The sequence below is a fragment of the Thermobia domestica genome, chromosome 4 (genome assembly GCF_964235325.1).
Source record: "Thermobia domestica chromosome 4, izTheDome1.hap1.1, whole genome shotgun sequence".
Taxonomy (NCBI): domain Eukaryota; kingdom Metazoa; phylum Arthropoda; class Insecta; order Zygentoma; family Lepismatidae; genus Thermobia; species Thermobia domestica.
This window is the reverse complement of record NC_137457.1, coordinates 2,301,316-2,321,258: the sequence shown is the minus strand read 5'-3', so window position 1 is coordinate 2,321,258 and position 19,943 is coordinate 2,301,316. Positions and strand designations below refer to the sequence as shown.

General features: G+C 35.8%; 1 protein-coding gene across 1 annotated transcript in view; it reads right to left on the bottom strand.

Moving 5' to 3' along the window:
* Window positions 1-12,523, bottom strand: part of Oatp58Dc (Organic anion transporting polypeptide 58Dc) — a 107,245-nt gene extending 94,722 nt beyond the window's left edge. Inside the window, exons 1-2 of the mRNA XM_081754994.1 lie at window positions 12,256-12,523; window positions 4,760-5,138 (exon numbers count right to left, since the gene is read on the bottom strand). Coding sequence (XP_081611120.1) covers window positions 4,760-5,033 — 274 coding nt within the window. The 5' untranslated portion in view covers window positions 5,034-5,138; window positions 12,256-12,523. The remainder of the gene's footprint in view (window positions 1-4,759; window positions 5,139-12,255) is intronic.
* Between the last annotated feature and the right edge of the window lie 7,420 nt (window positions 12,524-19,943).

The following is a 19,943-nucleotide window of genomic DNA, read 5'->3' as shown; positions in this document are numbered from 1 at the left end:
GGTTCCAGAACCGGATCTTAGGAACCGGTTCCAGACCTGGATCCAAAAACCCGGATCCAGAAACGGATCTTAGGAACCGGTTTCAAACCTGGATCCAAAACCCGGTTCCAGAACCGGATCTTAGGAACCGGATCTAGACCAGGATTCGATAAACCCGGTTCCAGAACCGGATCTTAAGAACCGGTTCCAGACCTGGATCCGAAAAACCTTTTCCGGAACCGGATATTCTAGAACCGGATCCGTTCAGACCCGAAAACCGGTTCCACCAGGAACCGGTTCTGGCCATCCCTAGTGGAAACAGCATTGAGAGGAAGCTGGCTGCAGAAAATCCAACACAAGCGACTATACTTTCAATGTGAACCTGGTTTCATTATAATATGTATGTTGTGAACCAGATTACAAAACTTGTAGCTCACCGTTGCATTTGCTTTCGTTTATCATCCATCTTCTTTAGCCTGAAGGGTAACCATGGACATTAAATACTTCATCACATTTTCATCCAAGAAACCGATATGTAGCATTCAGAAGACAAACTAATCAACGATATTTAGTTTGCAACTACTCGTATATAATAAATTATTAATTTCTGTTTCTCCACGAACGCTATAATTTTATCACATAAACTGAAGAAGAAACAGATAAATTACATTATATTTGCTTCGGAATATATTACTTCTACGTAGCAAATAAAGACTGAAATGTCATTCTAATTTGAAGAAAAAGGTTGAATTTTTGCTGGTGACTTGATTCAAGTAAGTGTCATCGGGCTATCAGCCAGGTGAATTATTAATTTCCACTTGGAGATCAATAAAATCTTTGAAATCAATAATTTCATTGACTGATAACCTGAGATCACTTACTTGAGTTATTCTAACCTTTGTTTTAAGTACTGTTCGTCATCGCTAGACTATCAACCTTATTGATTTTATAACCTTGCATTATTAAAGGAAAGAGCGCATTCTTTATAACATTTTACGCACACACACACACAAAGTAAAAACGAGACTGGTCTAATACATCATTGTACTTAAGAATCAGACCTCCGTAACATTCTCACCTTTAAAGTAGTCACATTCAGCATTCACACACTTCTGCATTCGGTGCTGCCATTGCTGGTAACAGTTCTGGAATGAGGTTTTTGGAAAGCCCTTGAGGAGATTCTCCGTTTTTACCTGAACCTCTTCAACTGAGGTAACATGGGTTCCCTTTAAGCAAGATTTAACTTTAAGAAATTAAAAAAGTCGCATGGAGCCAAATCAGGTGTGTAAGGAAGATACCCCATAACAGTAATATTTTTACTGGTGACAAACTGCTTGATATATAGGACTGTGTGAGCGAGTTTATTGTCCTGGTGCAACAGCTATCCATCACTCCACAACTGTGGCCCTTTTTCCTAATTTTTCCACGAAGTCTTTTTAGTACTTCAATGTAGTAGTATTGATTAACAGTCGGACCCTGGAAACCCACTCAATCGTTACAATTCCATTAATGTTGAAGAAGAAATTAACATTGCCTTAAATTTTGATTTTGACATCCGAACTCCCTGAAAACCGCTTATGACATTCAAACAAACGTGCACGAGACAAAGTTTCATCTGCGTAAGCCTCGGTTAACATTTGAAATGTTTCCGTCGCTGATTTCTGAAGTTTCACAGGAAACTTGATGTTGATTCGCTGTTCGGCTTTACATTAGACATTTTCCCGGCAGAATGCAGTTGCATGTGTTCACTCAATCACACAGTACTTCTAATTGGCGTGATCGATTAAGTCGAAACTGGCCGCATGGATAGAGACGGTGTGTGAGATGACGTCAACAAAACAGTTGTTGCTAACTCCACTCTTTTTTCATGCTACATACTTAGTATCTTATTTTGTGTGTTTGTGTGTGTGTGTGGATGTTACACCTCATATTTTAAGAAACTTAACGGTTTTATCTTCAGGAATTTTGGAAGCTGTTAAAATCACATGAAACTGTGCTAATAGTTAAATTATTTCGTTTTGTTTTTACTAACAAAGCTCGTTAAACAGAATCTTGTGCCACAATAATACACTTCATTCATTCACTACCTTTAGTAACAATGAATGTAAGGTGAACTCAAACTACCCAGCATCAAAATTATACCATTTTCCCCCTTCTTGCCTTTCTGTTGTGACTGCAGGCCTTCGTGTTGTATGGTTTCAACTAATGCTCTTTTCGCCTAACCAATTATCCCATATAATATATAAATGATAAGATTTGTGTCCGCCATATTGCTTACGCGAAATAAGAATGCTAGTTTAGCCTAATCCTTGTTATGTCTAAAATGGCGGACACTAAAAGAAATTACGAAAACTCTAAAAGAAAAATAATACAAAGGAAAATTCTTTACCATGTGATAAATTTTGAAATTGGTATATCAACCGTTCGGGGGTCAATATTTTCGATTAGTGGAATCTTAAAAACTTTATGAGCTCAAAGCATTAAATTCATAATAAATTTGATTTTCATTAATTCGTTTTGCATAAAGTTATGGGAAATAAAAATAGGCTTCGTTAAAAGAAAAAATATCCCATTATCAAAGGTGCAAATTGTATATCATTCACAGAGTCGTTGATAATTTACCAACTTCCATTGCAATGGTAATGATAGCAACAGTATCTTAATGCTGTGGTAACGATAATAACAATACCTTTAAAAGCCGCAACACGTCAACGTTACCATCAACAAAAATTGGCAGAAATTCCAATGTATAATACATAATACTAGAATACCATGTAGATAATAATTGGATACTCACGGATGATATTACCATATTATCGCAACTCTAAATTTTGTATCGCACACAGACCATGAATGCTAGAAGGAACTCATTTCTTAACAGCGTTCACATTTTCCTTTAATTTAGCTGATAAATGTTGAAGTTTCACAAATAAAAATATTGACCTGGGGCATCAATATAACACAAAAATTCGCTGTGCATCTCAAATTCTCAATATTTTATACAAGAACCCTGTATAGCAGAGAATTTTCATTGTAATTCCCTTTCAGTTTCTGCGATTTTTCTGTTATCCGTCTTTTCAGACGTAGCAAGGATTAGGCAAAGGAAAATAATAGGCCTACTTATTTCGCCTAAAGTTGTGGGGCACAAATCTTATCATTCATCTGCCATGATTATATGAGTTAATTAATTAGGCGAAATGAAGATTAGTTGAAACAATTCAAGATCATAGACTTGTACGGCAAAATAGTGAAATCAAATTCATAACGCATGGTGTATGGCAGATTTATCAGACGTTGCTTACATTATAGAGAAGGCACTGCTTTATATTCAAAATGAAATAAAATGAAGTGAAATCTTTCAGTTTAACGTCGGACAACTATGCCCTTTAGGCTAAGGGTAACGGATGATTAACGCGGTAACGGATGATGAAATAATTGGTGAAATAAGAGTGTAGAAGGAAACAAGACTAACTAAGAAAACCCATGGACATGATACTATCTACTGCAAATTTACTTGCCCGGGGACTGAATCAGGCACCCCATGCATCAGAAGTATTCGTTCTATCACTGAGCCACCGTGCCATCTTCCTTCACATTGTAAAAGTCTATAGCCTCACACAGAGCAACCACATGTTTTTACTACGAAGATGAGCTTTTACGTTCATAACACAAACAATAACAGATGACGGAAGAAGAGCACCAGGAAGAAGATTCGGAAAAACCACGAAGAAGGCCGACTTTCCCCTCTCGGGTCCTCCCTCCAAGAAGATGCCCATAGAAGAAGACCTCAACAAGAGGAAACTACCAGTTCATCGCTAATCACTCACGCATCAACACCTTTTCCTAGAGCCGCCATAGGCTAAATTTCTTTAGAACCATCTTCTGAGGCTTCTATGAGCGAAAGAGATATCCTTTAATCACGTTCTCCTAGGGCTGCAATGAGCTACGGAGAACTCATTTAATTATCTCCCCAGGTTGTTATGAGCGAATGAGTTATCCTCGATACCTGTCTACAAGTTGAGGACAATTGAACCTTTATCGCGAAGCCACTTTCATATGCCAAGGACCTTTATTGAATTCTGAAAACATTTAGAGACTTACAAGAACTTTCTAAAAACTTTTATTAGATTTTATAATAAAAGGTGATAGGTTCAAATCCCGAATCCGCTATTTAAGACTCTACCAAACAGAACATTGCAATATTCAAGTTCGAAGCTGGAGCAGCTCAGTTATGTGGTAGCTCGTGCCAAGTGACCTTTGTGGAGACAAACACCGTGTGTGTGTCGGTTTTCTCGGTATTCTTCAGTTTCCTCCCACTTTCTTCATTCCATCATCTCCGTCTTCCTCAGCAGTAGGGAATAACCGTTGGACGTTAAAGTTAAAAAAGAAGTGTGTGCAGTGCCCTTGTGTCAATTATCCGTATATACGACTATTTAATATTACATGTATGTATATTGCTCATATTTCTACAAATGTTGACTTACAGTAGTCTGTTAATACAGTCCTTCAACTAAAATGCACAAGGATGAACATTTAATTGCCAGGTAAGAAGAAAACATAACCAAGACGGTGGTGAATTGTGATGGAAGTTAACATTGGTAAAAATTACAAATTGGTCGCTACATGCTAAGACAGGAAAGTTTAACTAATGGCCTAATTCTCACATACAACTAAAGTGACTTCCCTTACGACCTGTCCTTGAATTAAACTTAATTTTTCTCAGAGATCCTAACTAACCCAATTAGTGTTTGAATAAAGAAGGAAAAGAATCAAATCTTACCTGTTGTTTTGCTAGGAATTTTAAACCTCTTCTCGAGTGTTGTAATTGTGGCATTAAAATATGCAAAACAAGCCCCAAATATACATCCCAGAAAGCCATAGAGTAACACGTACATTTTCTTGTTAGCAAATTTCTGCAAAAACACTCCTCTGATTGGTCCAATTCCACAGGCTGTTTCTTCTGTTACTGGAATATCTCTGGTCACAAAGAAGTCAGCCAGTTCCTCACGATCGATTATTTTTGAGTGTTTCTTCTCTAAAATTAGGTCTTCCATGATGTTTTTTTTTTTTAAATTACTTTGTTGTATTATGACTTGCAGATTATTCTTCTTCTGTCTAAACAAAGTGTTTTTTTTTTCTCAAAATGTTATTAAATAATTCTGTAATGAAAAAAGAATGATATACATATTTTAGCAATTACTCAAAAATGTTTTATTTCCGCAAAGGATAATTGTACAAACCTTTAGAAATGACAATAGAAAAGAATGAAATTTTTTTTTTTAAATTCATTTCTCACAATTTTAAGGCAAAGCAGACAGATGTAGGACGAAATGGGAGAACCCACGAAAACCCACGGTTATCGATGTTGTCCACCATAAACTCATTTGGTTTAGGATAGAAGGAGATATCCCTCGTACGAGAGAGGAACCTTCTAGCCCTGAACCATCTTGGCCCCGAAATGAGAGTAAAAAAGATTGAGAAGGAGTAACAGTTAATATATATATTGCCCAAGGCTAAGAGAGACAGTGATTATGATAATAAATAAAATAATGGAATGAACAAACTGGAAGAAAATGGAAGAAATCCCCCCCCCCAAATCAGGATATTTGTATTTATCCATTATGAAATTCACTTGGCACAAGCTAAGAACGAACTAGGGATCCCACGCACCAGAGGTAAACGCTTCACCACTAGGGATGCGCACGAGACGAGTCGAGACAGGATTTTCCTGACAAAATTCGGAGTCGAGACACGGCTCTTCCAATAGGAAAATATATTATTTTTTCGAGTCGAGACATCACTTTTACAGCATATTTTCGAGACGAGACATACAAATCTTGTCTCCTGCGTATCCCTATTCACCACTTCGTTTTAGTTACCACATTTTTTGGTAATTGGTTTTCACTTCTTTCCACTGTATTTTCTACTTGACACTAGAGTTACATGAACACAGAAATATCAAGTACAGTTAAAATTTAAAAGGTTATTAAACCGGGAATTGAACCTGAAACCACGTACACCAGAGGTGCAAGCGCTAGCCACTAGACCAGCAGGGGCGGCTTATCACTGAACAACCACAGCTGTTTCTTATTAAGAAGGAAACCAAAAGTATTCGAAATAACAAAAAATAATGTTAACTGTATCGTGCAGAAAATATATATAAACCTTACAAATTTTAATTGTACTTGATATTTCTGTGTTCATGTAACTCTAGTGTCAAGTAGAAAATACAGTGGAAAGAAGTGAAAACCAGTTGCCAAAAAATGTGGTAACTAAAACGAAGTGGTGAATACGGATGCGCACGAGACAAGATTTGTATCTGTCTCGTCTCGAAAATGTGCTGTAAAAATGATGTCTCGACTCGAAAAATAATATATTTTCTATTGGAAGAGCCGTGTCTCGACTCGAATTTTGTCAGGAAAATCCTGTCTCGACTTGTCTCGTGCGCATCCCTAGTGGTGAAGCGTTCACATCTGGTGCGTGGGGTCCCTAGTTCGTTCTCAGCTTGTGCCAAGTGAATTTCATAATAGATAAATATCATATGCCTTGATTTGGAGGGTTCTTCCATTTTCTTCCACTTTGTTTATTCCATTATTTTATTTATTATCATAATCACTGTCTCCCTTAGTCTTGGACAATAAACCTTGGATGTTCATCTAGAAATTTAACTTAATTTATAATAAGCACATGATATGTAGCTAATGATTGTATAATAAGGATATATAGTTCTAGACATTTGTTCTGCTTAACTCGTAAAGATCCTTTAAAAATATCACAAACATTATGTTGAATAATATCAATTATCAGTGATCATATATTGATACATGCATGCACATTCTAAAGAGTATTTTTAATGTGGATATCTTAAAACACGTCAAAGTCAAAACTTTTAGATTGAACATTCGTACAGGGATATCAAATCCAATATTCAGAAACGATTTTTCACTTGTTTGAAATGATAATACCAGGATGAAGTTTTGAAATAATGAATAGCCTACCTTCTCGAATATAGGAGATTAAAAGTGATAATTTATTTTATCTGTTGAAGCATAGCTGGAGGAATCTCATTTTAAATTTTCCCTATAGTATTAATTTATGATAATATTATCATTTTTGTTGCAAATTTTGTACATTAATAAAAATTTATTCAATTTTCCCTAAGTTTCGTTTACGTCAATGAGTTAGTCATATCGTTATTTAACTACCGTAGCTTATATACGGACGCAGTGATACTAATGATTACGTTTGTTAATGCATATATTTAGGAAAATTCTTCGAAATTATTTGAATTATATTATTCTAATATTGTCGTACTGTATATACTCAATTTCCATAATTGTGATAAATAGTTTCAAAATTATTCACCCAACAACTTGAATGCTTATTTAAAATAGATGGATTTTATTCATAGTCCTGCATATGTTTATTTTCCCATATATTCGAATGTAACCTTGTCATGGAAACAGGCGTGTGAAACCCTCATTTACAAACGTCTGGGTTGGAACTAGGTACCTCGATGGTGATTTTTGAATGGAATCAGTTCTACGGGATTTCCGTTCCAACATATAGGGTACAGCGGGGTAATTCGAATAGGCGGGGAATTTGAATAATGTTAAGCATTTTGCCAGCTGGAGTGGAAACGCGGCTCGCCATGTTAGTGAATCTGCGGTGGATTTCTAGGTGGTGGTTTGTAGAAGTTGCTCTCAGAAATACAAACTATTCCTTCGGTTCTGAAGGCTTATACGATTTTTTGTTTGCTGCAAGGTAAGTACGAATGTGTGTATTTTTAGGTCGTTATAATTTTCAACGTTGTTTCCTTAAGCTTTCCTTCTTATTAACTGAATAAAATGAAACCGCTCTGGATTATAATAGTATCAGTAGCATGTGGGGCATTGATATACTGTATACTGGCGTCAACTAATCAGCAGTTTTCATACCACGTTCTGAATGGAGTATTCGTCGACTGCGGGGCAATTTGGATAATTCAAAACGGGGCAATTTGAATAGCAGTGAAATTAGACCAATCCATACAACAAGTGCTTCCCAGCCCAGAAAAAGTTTGTGTGCAGAAGAGACGTCGTGTCGCAGGAAAATCATGCCACTCAACTTCTGAAAATATTCGGGCAATGAGAATAAAACACCTCCGAGGAAAGACGCAAGCATCGGGTGCAACAAAATCCAATGACACTACAAGAAAACAGAGTGCTAATACAGAACCTGCCAAGAAAAAAACAAGTGAATGCTCGAAAGAAACTGATATCCTCTACCCCTTCCAGTGACAAAAATGTAGGCCTAAGTCTAAAGATGGCTGCAGGCAATGAAAGTCAAACAAGGAATTGTTGTTTTTGCCTTCTTAATTACTATTCAGAACGTTCTGCTAGAAAGGGAGACTGGATTCGTTGCCAGCGTTGTAAGACATAGTTCTACGAAGTCTGGGTCGGTGCAGAAGGTCGAAAACAGTTTATCTGTTGTCGTTGTCGTTAAATACGAACGATGGAAGATGAATTAACCAATTACGGCTCTTTGCCTTAGACAGTGTTCTGAACATTTTTTTTTTTTTTTTTTTTTAGTGTAGGCCTACATTCAAAAAGATAGCTATAGGTGACACATATTTACAATTTATGTAGGCTTACTTCTTTTCATTCAAAACTAGCATATTTCAACTACCGTAGAAATTGCAATCTAACTATTAAATAGTTTACACATTATTTCTATAAGACTTGTTTATTTTGTTGGTTATTCATATTACCCCACTCGTTATTCAAATTGCCCCTCACTTTTACGTTTTTCCAAATTTCGGCGGGGAAATTGAATACCCAAATTTCACAATGATGTATCTCAGATACTATCTTAAGAAAAATTGTTAAGTTATAGTAAGGTTCAAAGGTTTTTTTCACAATTTTATATTTGAATACCAATTCCAGTTTCCGAGATATATGAGAAAATGTCTGAAATTATTCAAATTACCCCGCTGTACCCTATTTTGCAATTTTACTGCTGTTGCGGAAATAAGGTATGGTAGACATCTCAAATTTAATTATTAAAGCTAAAATTGAAATATTGAACTGAAATTGTGGTCCACTAAATAAAATAATTCGAAAAACATCTAACAAGAGGAAAGCAGACTTTGGTAAATGAATTTCGGTGTCATCTTTCGCGAGATAGTAGTGCACATTTAAAGTGTTAATATTGCAAAATGGGAGATCGCAATAGCCAGAAATAGCGGGAAAAAAGCGTCTTAAAGTTTCCGATTCGCCGCATATGTGATACTACGTGTTAATTTATCAAGTGACGGCGTAGTAGAGCGAGAAGCATCTACATCTCTCGTGCAAAGGGTCCCGGCTTCGATTCCTGCTCGTCATTTTTTTTACTTTAACCAATAAAGTAACCATTTGTAATTATAAGTAAAATATTAATTAAACATATGTTTATAATGCTTAAAGCAATAGAAATGCTCAAATCAATTGTAAAACCTTTCAATGTTCCATGTTAACTAGCAATAAAGTATAATCTCCGTATATATTCCGTAAATAGTATATTGATATCACGAGTTATATTATGGTTACCACAGTCGTTGTGTAAAAAATGTACGCTATAACCAGGAGCGTCATTTCAGACGAGAATAGCATGGGAATGACAGCTGTAGAAAGGAGTGTCATTTATTGGAACAAGGGGGCAATTGCCCCCCCCTCGAAGAGTTTACAAAACGTGAGTCTTATGTCGGTGGTGCTCTTACCCCATCAAGCGAAGTCTGAAATGACGCCCCTGGTTATAGCATACGAGTACTGCCAAAGGGGATTTCGTCCTCATCCCCTTGTAATTCGCATTGTCCGCAGATATAAACACGAAGCATAAAGTGCATTTTTTGCACAAAGACTGTGGTAAACATAGTAAAGTCGTGATATCAATATATTTACGGAATAGATTACATTTAGTTGCTAGTTAACATATAACATTGCAAGGTTTTACAGCTGATTTGAAGTTCTATTTTTTTTTTTTTTTTTTTTTGCATTATAACCATATGGTGAATTAGTATTTTACTTTTAGTTACAAATGGCTACTTTATTGGTTAAAGTAAATAACAAAAGAAATGACTCGAGCAGAAATCAAACCTGAGCCCCTTAACACGTGTCATAGATGCTCCTCACTTTGCCACGCCGTAACTTGATAAATTAATGCGTCGTATCATATATACGCCACGCGCGAGTCTTAAACTTTAAAACGCTTTTTGTCCACTATTTCTGGCTATTATGCTCTCCCAGTTTGTAATATTAACATTTTAAATGTGCACTATTACCTCCCGAAAGACGCTTCAGAAATTCATTTACCAAAGTCTGCTTTCTCCTTTTAAGTAAAGCAACTGGCGCAAATCCCGGAGAGATAAGGGGGCATGTCCTCCTCAATCTTGGAACTGAAGAAACTGCCTCCCCCCAAATCCGATTTGAAATGTGTTTTTGGCGTTGGGAAATGTGATGATTTGTGTCCGACTGCCACTTCATCTACATCTCCTGATATACAATAAGTTCACCTCAGAAGTCCAATTCATCTACCGTAATATGACTTTCATTGTTCCCCCCCTCCCATTCCCAGAATGAACCTCAAATCTGCCCGCCTCCCAATGTTGAAGACAACTCTGCTCCCTTGATTCTGCACAGTATTGTTTTTCATCTTCATAAACATTTTGAACATCGTTTAAAAAATATGGGCATGGTCTTACCCGTCCCCCCGAGGTTGAAGACAGGTTGAATAGTAAATCACGTCTATTAATGAAAATGAAATTTTAGTTCTATGTTCCACGTTAAATCTTGTAATTATAATCAGTATCACATCGTTACATTTTTTTTTAAGTGTTACACAAAATGTACGGATTTCACTGCCACCTTAACACTAGATATTCATGCTTTAAACATTACGGAGGAGAATACTAAGTCATTACTCACGTATATCCACATTATTACTATTATATTTTGCACTGTGCTAACTTTATTGAAACACGGGTGTTGACACTGTGTGAAGTTAGGATCACAGATTGTAAGAAATGTGCCAAAAATGTGAATGTTTGACTTCACTTTTACATAAGCATAAATGGTAAAATAAGTAAACCCCGAAAAAAAATACATCAAGCTCTGACACCGTTCAACAGTGTAGTAAATAAAATCGCAACTGTGTGCATCCAGTTAGATAATTGAAACTGACAAAATGTATGATAAATGTAGTGTTTTAATATCCGTGTAAACATGAAGTCGGAAATGGTTTATTTTTTTTATATTTTTTTTTTAATTTGCTGTAAATAATTAAATAAACACAGAAAAGACAAACTTCATTATGGACGCTGCCCCAAATGTCCTCTCCTTCCCGTAGCTACATCCCTTTATAATACGTTCGACAAATCGCTATAGTGAACTGCAAAAACTATAGCAGTGTTTGAACTTTATTTGGACATTTTCTTACAAAAGAATTTTGACCACTGTTTAACATGTTCAGAAATGTTCTGAAGAGTTTTATTAGTAAACAGAAAATGTCAAGAATGTCTGGTAATATTGGTTAATAAAAATTGCCCTAAGAGCATTGGGCAAATTACTTGCCTCTACTGAGAAGCTTTCATGTTCTGCAGTCTTCCGGCAACCCTTTCGTCTTCATGTGCGCTTTCTCTGTTTTGATATCAATTTTCATCATCAATTGTAGTCTTCTTCGCCCCCTCCCTCTCTTTACTACCACCATACCCTCTGACACGTTCCTCGTGATTCAGCTTATTCTTAGCCAATGTCCTAAACAGTTTCTCATCCTTCTTTTAATAATATCTCAAATTGTTCTTTTCTCCCCCTCACTTCTAACACCCTCTTACTCGTTTTCAACTCGACTCAGCTAATTCTCTCCCTTCTTCTCCATACCCATATATTGAAAGCTTCCAGTTATTTTTAATCATTTTTGAGTAATGTCCATGTTTCTGCCTCATACAGAACAAAACTTCACACGAAGCATTTTATGAGTCTTTTCCTCAACTCTATTTTATTTAAGGTCCCACGAAGTAGTATTTTCTTCCTCCTAAAGGCTTCTATCACCGTTCCTATCCTTGCTTTTATTTCACGTTTGCACTTCCTGTCATCACTAATAGCACCCAGATATCGAAAACTAGTCAGCTGTTCTAATGACTGAAAAATTGTTTCGAAAAAAAATGTCCAAACACTGACTTAGTTTTTGCAGTGTTATTTGACTAATATTATGTCACAACCAGCACAGCTTATCTTACACCCACACCACTCATAATTACAATACCTTTTCGATATAAGAGGTTCAATTGTCGATATTGGTCCACAGACTATCACGGATAATAAAGAAACCTTAGAACATCCTTCCGCCAGTATTCCAGAGTGTATCTCCCGCAATATTGAAGATGAACTTTTCTACCACGAAATTGTCCTTGAAAAATAAGGACTTGTTGAAGACGCCAGCACAAAAGTGACCTACATTCTAGAACTAAAACTGGCACACAAAAAATGTTATATTCTTGAGAATTCAGTACGAGTCAAAAAGAGTTCTGCGCCTGCGTGTTGTAACTACTTAAAATGCTAGGGATGAATAGGCATCTTGCAGTTATCTTATTTAGAGCGTTCTAGGAACAGTGTTTACTAAGGACTTTGAATTATCATTAATTTATTTACGGTTTCATTGTTTTTATTTTTCTTTTTTGGTAAGCGCATCACGTCTCTTAACTCTTTGAATTACCTAACCATTTGAGAACAGAGCCCTTTCGCTTTTATCTTCAGTACAAGATAGCATCTTAAACAAAAATACTGTAGCAATCACACTTTTTCTTGTGAATGAATTTATTGCATTCTTTTAACGTTAAAATTTGCAAGGTTGCTTTAGTTTATGTAAGAATTATATCACACTGTGAAACCAACTTCTTACAGGAAACTACTCTTCTGCAGGAGAATCATTATGTATTCTCTCCAGTGTAACACCAGAGGAGTTACAAGGGAAGTAATCGCACTTCCCAAGTGGCTAATCTGCCCTCCCCGACATGTTGTATATTGATGTAGATCAAGTAACATAATATATCCTCTTTGGTATACAAAAATATACCTATCCCTCAAAAAAAAAAAAATCCCTGCCTCTGCGGTTATCCTTCAAGAAATTCAAGCTGGCGTCGTCACTGACTCGCTCGCATCAAGTGCAAAGGATGTCGGGTTCAATCTTGGATGAACTGAACTTCTAGTAAACAATATTATGTTAACTTTTTTATCTCGGTTTCGAAGGCATAATGAAACTACAAATTAAAGAAAAAAACTTTTTTGTCAGTAACAAGATCATCATCATACGCATTCTGCCATTATTGGCAGGTCACTTGACGCAACTGAGAAGCTTCCATGCTCCATGGTCTTCCGCTAACCTCTTTGTCTTCGCGTATGATCTTTCTGTTTTCATATTGTTCATTAATAATGGTCTTCTTCTCCCTCTCTTAGTCTTTCCTCCCACCATACCCTCTAGCACCTCCCTTATGATACAGTTCCTTATTAGCCAATATCCCAACCTTTTCTCCATAACATCTAACACTGTTTTTTCTCCCGCACTATTTGTAGCATCCTCTCATTCGTTTTCCGCTGGGGGGGCGCGGTGGCTCAGTGGTAGAGCGTTCACCTCTGGTGCTTGGGGTCCCGGGTTTGATCCCAGCCCCCGCCAAGTGAACTTTGTGGTGGACAAACACCGTGCTCGTGGGTTTTCTCGGGGTACTCCCGTTTCCTCCCACTTTCTTCATTCCACCATTTCACTCATCTCTCATTATCACCGTCTCCTTTAGCCTAACCGGCATAACCGTGGGACGTAAAACTCAAAGATTTCATTTCATTTCATTTTTCGTTTTCCGCTGGACCCAACTAATTTCCTTCGTCCTTCTCCACACCTACATTTTGAAAGTTTCCTTTCCTTTTTATCATTTTAAAATAATATCTATGTTTCTGGACCATACAATATAATACTGCATACAAAGCATTTTACTAGTTTTTTTTTTCTCAACTATTTCTTCAAGGTCAAACACGATAGTATTTTCTTCCTCCTAAAGGCTCCTTTCTCAAATCTTTAATAGTTTCCACCGATAATCACAACGAAAATTACTCTGCTTTTCTCTTGAATTACGACAGCCCTGTTTGTTTAATTTTGTTTGTTTAATTTATACATGTGTATGTAGGTATATATAAAAGTCACCGCTATACACAATAAAAGTAAAAACAATATTGTTTGTGATCGAACCACGACGGTCGCGATTCAAAATATGACGATTTTTGGGACATGCCATGTGAAATCAACCAATGAAATGGCAAAATCTGACCTGACGATCTCAGATTTTTGTAAAAATTGGTGCACAGCTTTATTACAGCGGGAGATGAAAAAATCCCAAATATTACCTCTCCCATCCTGAAAGTGTCCCCATACAGGGTGTTCAAACATGCCAAAAAAACCCGGCATTTTTTTCAGTTACAGTGATTATTAAAAATTGTCATAAAATGGTTAATATGTGCACTAGAGACGTGAAACAAACACCATTGGAAAGCATAAAGGTTGCTCTACAAGTTGTATCATATTAAGAAAACCTGTAAAATAAATAATAACACTTCAAAAATTCAAATTAAGATTTCAAGTTTCAATTTCGCATAGAAATATCACTCTGAATTTGTTCAAAATTGTCCAAATTGTAGTCTCATATGTGTACTAAAATACCACAAAGTTACATTTTGGGCACTCAATGGGATCCGATTCAAAATTCAACATAAACCAAGCATTGCACGATATTGACCATATTAATATATGGGTTCAGATCGATAACCATTTGCCTGTAGCTATTTACCTGCATCATCAAAGGAATTTATTTATCAATTTCATTAGTTTCTTACTGTATTCATTTGAATTTACATAATTATCCACCTTTCGAGATATTTATAAAGGTATTACGTTTCCAAACAGTACTCAATACAGGTCAATATTCTTGTTAGTCAGTATGTATGTTTCTAAATTTACATTGGCTACATTGATACAGATTATTTTCATTCCTTTGTTTCAGGATTGCTGTCACACACATGTGGAAGTGGATAATTGAAACAGGAAAAATAATTTATTGACTAATTGTTTGTGCTGAACGTGTGTGAAGTGATTGTGAAAAGTGTCACTGTGTTTCATAACATATTTGATACAAATATTGAAAGGGAGGAAAATATATCTCTCGATTTCATAATATGTTCTGTAATGTTATGTATCATAAGGAAATAGAGGAGTTCAAAATTTAATCCTAAAATTATTTACTGAATTTTTATCATTAAAGTTCTTTTGAAATACGTATCCAAAGGGAGTTCAAATAATTTTTATAAACCTATTTCCCCATAGCGTAGAACGGACGTTTCAGATATTAGATACATACATATATCCACACGGGTTGCGGTGGCTCAGTGATAGAGCGTTCACCTCTGGTGCTTGGGGTTGTGAGTCTGATCTCAGCCCAGTGAACTTTCTGAACTCCTTTAGCCTGGGCGGCATAATTGTGGGACGTAAAACTTAAGAATTGCATTTCATTCTCTCTCTCACACACACACACACCGTATGTATATATAATTGATATATATATATATATATATATATATATATATATATATATATATATATATATATATATATATATATATATATATATATATCGTATCTCAATTTGCGACACAAAATTAAGGAAATAAGAAACGCTTATGATTATAATTTATTGTCGAAGTCCAATTCTCCTATTGATAACGAAAGAGGTAGAAATTTCCTACAATTTCTGATTTGAATATCGATTTCTAAATATGAAACAGTATAAGAAATAGTGAGAAACTATTTTCTCGAAAAGTTTAGCGGCCGAAGAACGGGTCCAACCCCGATCTTATCTCTCTGTTGGAACCGGATCCCCGTTGTTAAATCTACCATACTTTCAGAAGTTGAAACAAAGCCACTTCTTAGACGTAAGTATACATTAAAAAAAAAATCTTTTTCTTCGGAAATATTGTTTATAAGTTTACGCAACATAACTAGTGTTTGATAACTATTTCGAGGCATTGTTTCTTTCGGCTAAAGTATTAACAAGACCTGAATAACGAAATAAGTTGTTTGCAAACAGTGATATAGCAAGTCGCAGCGAACAGTATCATTTCAGGCTTTAACAGTTTTACATAGCTCTTTCCATTCTAAGAAAATACAACTCCTTTTATCTCCTGATAACACTTCCACTACGTAAAATCATAGTGTAATCATGACGGAACACAAACGTGCTACTAGGGTATAGACTAAAGATACGTTACTGACATACTTACAGTATATTAAGTAATATAACTCACATAAAGAAATAAGTGACTAGTTGTATACATTAAACAACACGAAGGTTTATTACTGATAAAACTGAATTTCTCTGTTAAGACTTCGAAACTATGTTATGTATGTCTTACAAAACGGCAGTGTCTGGCAGTCTTCGTCTCTAGATAGGTACCAATGTTGACTGTTCACAAGACGATACGAAAAATAGTAAGGTTTTCTAGAGACTTTTTGATGAACAGTAGGGACATCTTACTTAGTTGTAAGGACCTAACCAAGATGTCGTTGGCAACACTACAGTGTGCACGTTAAAACATCAAAATCAGGGGGTCTACGTAGAGTCGTTCTTAGCGTCATACCACATAAGACTTTGAATAACACCACAGGCGTCGTTAGCAGGGGGTCAGGGGGACGCGTCCCCCCGATTTTAGTCAAATGTATTTAAAGAATCGAAGACAACTTTGTGTATTTATAACTTTTGTCGGAAAGAGAATTTTGATTTTGAGTCATCCAACCCCCCCCCCTCCAGATTTAAAAAGCTAACGACGCCAGTGATAACACGTGACTTTAACTTCCGTATTTCGTGACACATTGATAATCTTATCCACAATTTACATCGAAGAAAGCTAGCCACGACAATTCCACAGGATTGTCCAAACACATTAGGAGAAATCATGAAACAGCGAATAATTCTCTCCTACCTCGATTTCTCCTAATGTGTTTGTCAACCCTGTGAAATAGTCGTGGCTGGCTTTCTTCTATATAAATCGTGGATAACCTCGCCAATGTGTCACGAAACACGGAAGTTGGCATCACGTATTAGTTAAACTCTTTGTCAGGGCTTGCTAACATAGTGCGAGTTATTATTAATTCGTTATTTGTTACCATACCTATACGGTAACGAAAACCGAAACTAAATGAATAATGTTACTGCGTTAAATACCGTTTTAGCTGTTACTGACACAATTACGGTACTTACTAAAAATAACGTTATTGACAGGTGAAAAGAGCATTTCGTTATTAAGGTTTTGTTACTGCTGCAATAAAGTTAATGTATTTTAACGTAATAAGTTTAATCGAAATTATAACGTTAAAGACATTGTTTAACTTAATATAATTGTATTTAATTGCATTAAATATATTCGTTATTAGTTCCCGTTCCTATATCGTAACGAAAAACGAAACCAAAATTCAGTAACGTTATTGTCATAGGTATCAAATGTTACTCTCACAATCAATGTTTTCATGAGTTTATTTAGTGGTAACAGAAAGTAATTTGTTCCCTTAATTCGTTACATTATAATTATCTGATAATTATAGTAACATTGTTTCGTAAAAAACATATAAAGTTACAATTGGTACCTATCGCATTGTGTTAACAAATATATTACGTTACTTCCTCTATTTCGTTATGTTACAGTGAAGTTAGATAGCCTGCACTCAGTACGACGTTAAAAGCTACTCTGCATAGAGACCCTGATGTTGAAGTGTTTTAACATGCGTACTGCAGTGTTCGCAATGACATTTTGGCTAGGTCCTTATAACTAAGTAAAATGTCTTACATTTCGTCAAAAAGTCCCTAAAGGAAATATGAACTTAAATAGTAATACTGAATGTGTTATCAGTACATACTACATACTGTACATATAACATAACACATTGTATACTTGTACATATAACTTTCCTACATAAAATTACGTAATATGTATTTTTATTTACCAAAAAAGCCTAATACATGCTGATATTTTCCTGTGCATTGTGCTCTTTTCTGATAGAATTGAAAGGTATGCTTGTATTTCAGATTGAGCTCTTTTCAACTGCCTCTGAGTTCGAATCTTCTGAAGAACAAGCAAACTTTATAACACTTTGATTTTTAGAGGGAAATGTCCCTTGTGTCGAAGGTTCTAGAAACACTTTCTTGACTTTTGACATATATATATATATATTCGTCAAGAGTCAAGAAACTATATATATATATATATATATATATATATAACTAAAAGTGAATTAAGAAGCTCCAGCACCATTTTGTCTCTCTTCTTTGCTTTTTCTTTCTTTTCGGTAGTCCGAATCTGAATCTTTCGAAACCAGAGTACGTAACTCAAGTACAAGACCCTTTGGATCAAAGGCGCGAGCGCTAGCCATTTGACCAGGGTTCGAAATATTTGACTTAGTTTATATTATTACCGGTATTATTATTGGTGGTAGTAGTAGTAGTAGTAGTAGTAGCAATAGTAGTTGTAATAGTAGCTAGACTGAAAATATTTTTTGTATTACTTTATAAAGCTTTTAAATACAAGTGTGCCTGCTACATAACATTTAGATTTATCATATATTCTTTCGTTTATAAGGTAAAATACAAAAAATTATATTAAATTACAAAATATTAAAGTAAAACAGTAAAGTAAAACGTGTAACGTAGGTTCCTGTCACCACGGCCTGGCGCGTCCTCAGGTTGCGGATCGAGGAGAAGGCCTCTAGATATAGAGGTTAGCTGCGAATATACTGAAAAAGCAGTCGCGGAGAGCGGACAAGGAGTGGTCCCCCAGCTTGGGGGTTTGGGTAAGGCTAACAACCTCATCCTGTAAAAAAAAAGAAAAAAAGAAAAGAAAAAAGAAAAAAGCACTTGTTCAGAAATATTCACAAAAGCCTCGGACAAGGACTGATCACTTGACACGACTTCAGAAAAAGAAAATGGACATGAGATTTGGAACATGGAATATTAGGAGTCTTTATAGGGTAGGCGCGTTAAAATCCGTAACGAGTGAATTAGAGAAATACAGGATGGACCTAGTAGAAGTTCAGGAAGTTAGGTGGGAAGGAAATGGATCTGTGAATTCCGGAAATTTTACGTTCTTTTACGGGGAAGGAAATAAAAATCGCCAGTTAAGAACAGGGTTTTTCGTTCACAAACGAATATTTCCAGCAATTAAACGGATTGAATTTGTTACTGACAGACTTTCTTTTATTACTCTTAACGGACGGTGGTGTGATATTGTTTTAAATGTACATGCCCCAACTGAAGATAAGGATGACGATATAAAAGACAGTTTTTACGAAGAAGTGGAACAGATATTTGACAAACTCCCGCGATACCATATGAAAATTCTATCAGGGGATTTCAATGCGAAGGTAGGACGAGAGGATATTTTCAAACCGATTATAGGGAACGAAAGACTGCATAAGGAAAGTAATGACAACGGTGTTAGACTCGTGAACTTCGCAACATCCAAAAACCTAATCGTGAAGAGTACAAAATTCCCACATTGCGACGTTCATAAATACACTTGGACATCACCAAACGGAAAAACACATAATCAAATTGATCACGTTTTAGTAGACAGAAGAAGGCAATCTAGCATAATTGATGTCCGGCCGTTTAGAGGGGCTGATTGTGTCACTGATCACTACGTGGTAGCAGCGATAATCCGATAGAGATTATCGTTGAATAAAGGTAATATTCAATGTCCGAAAACGGAGAGATTCATTTTAAAGAAATTAGAAAAAAGACAGGTAAGAGAGGAATACCAGATTGAAGTTTCGTTACATTTTCGGCTTTGGAAGATTCGGAGTGCACTAGTGTTGAGGATACCTGGATTGAAATTAGAGATTGTATTAAAATTTCAGCAAAAGAA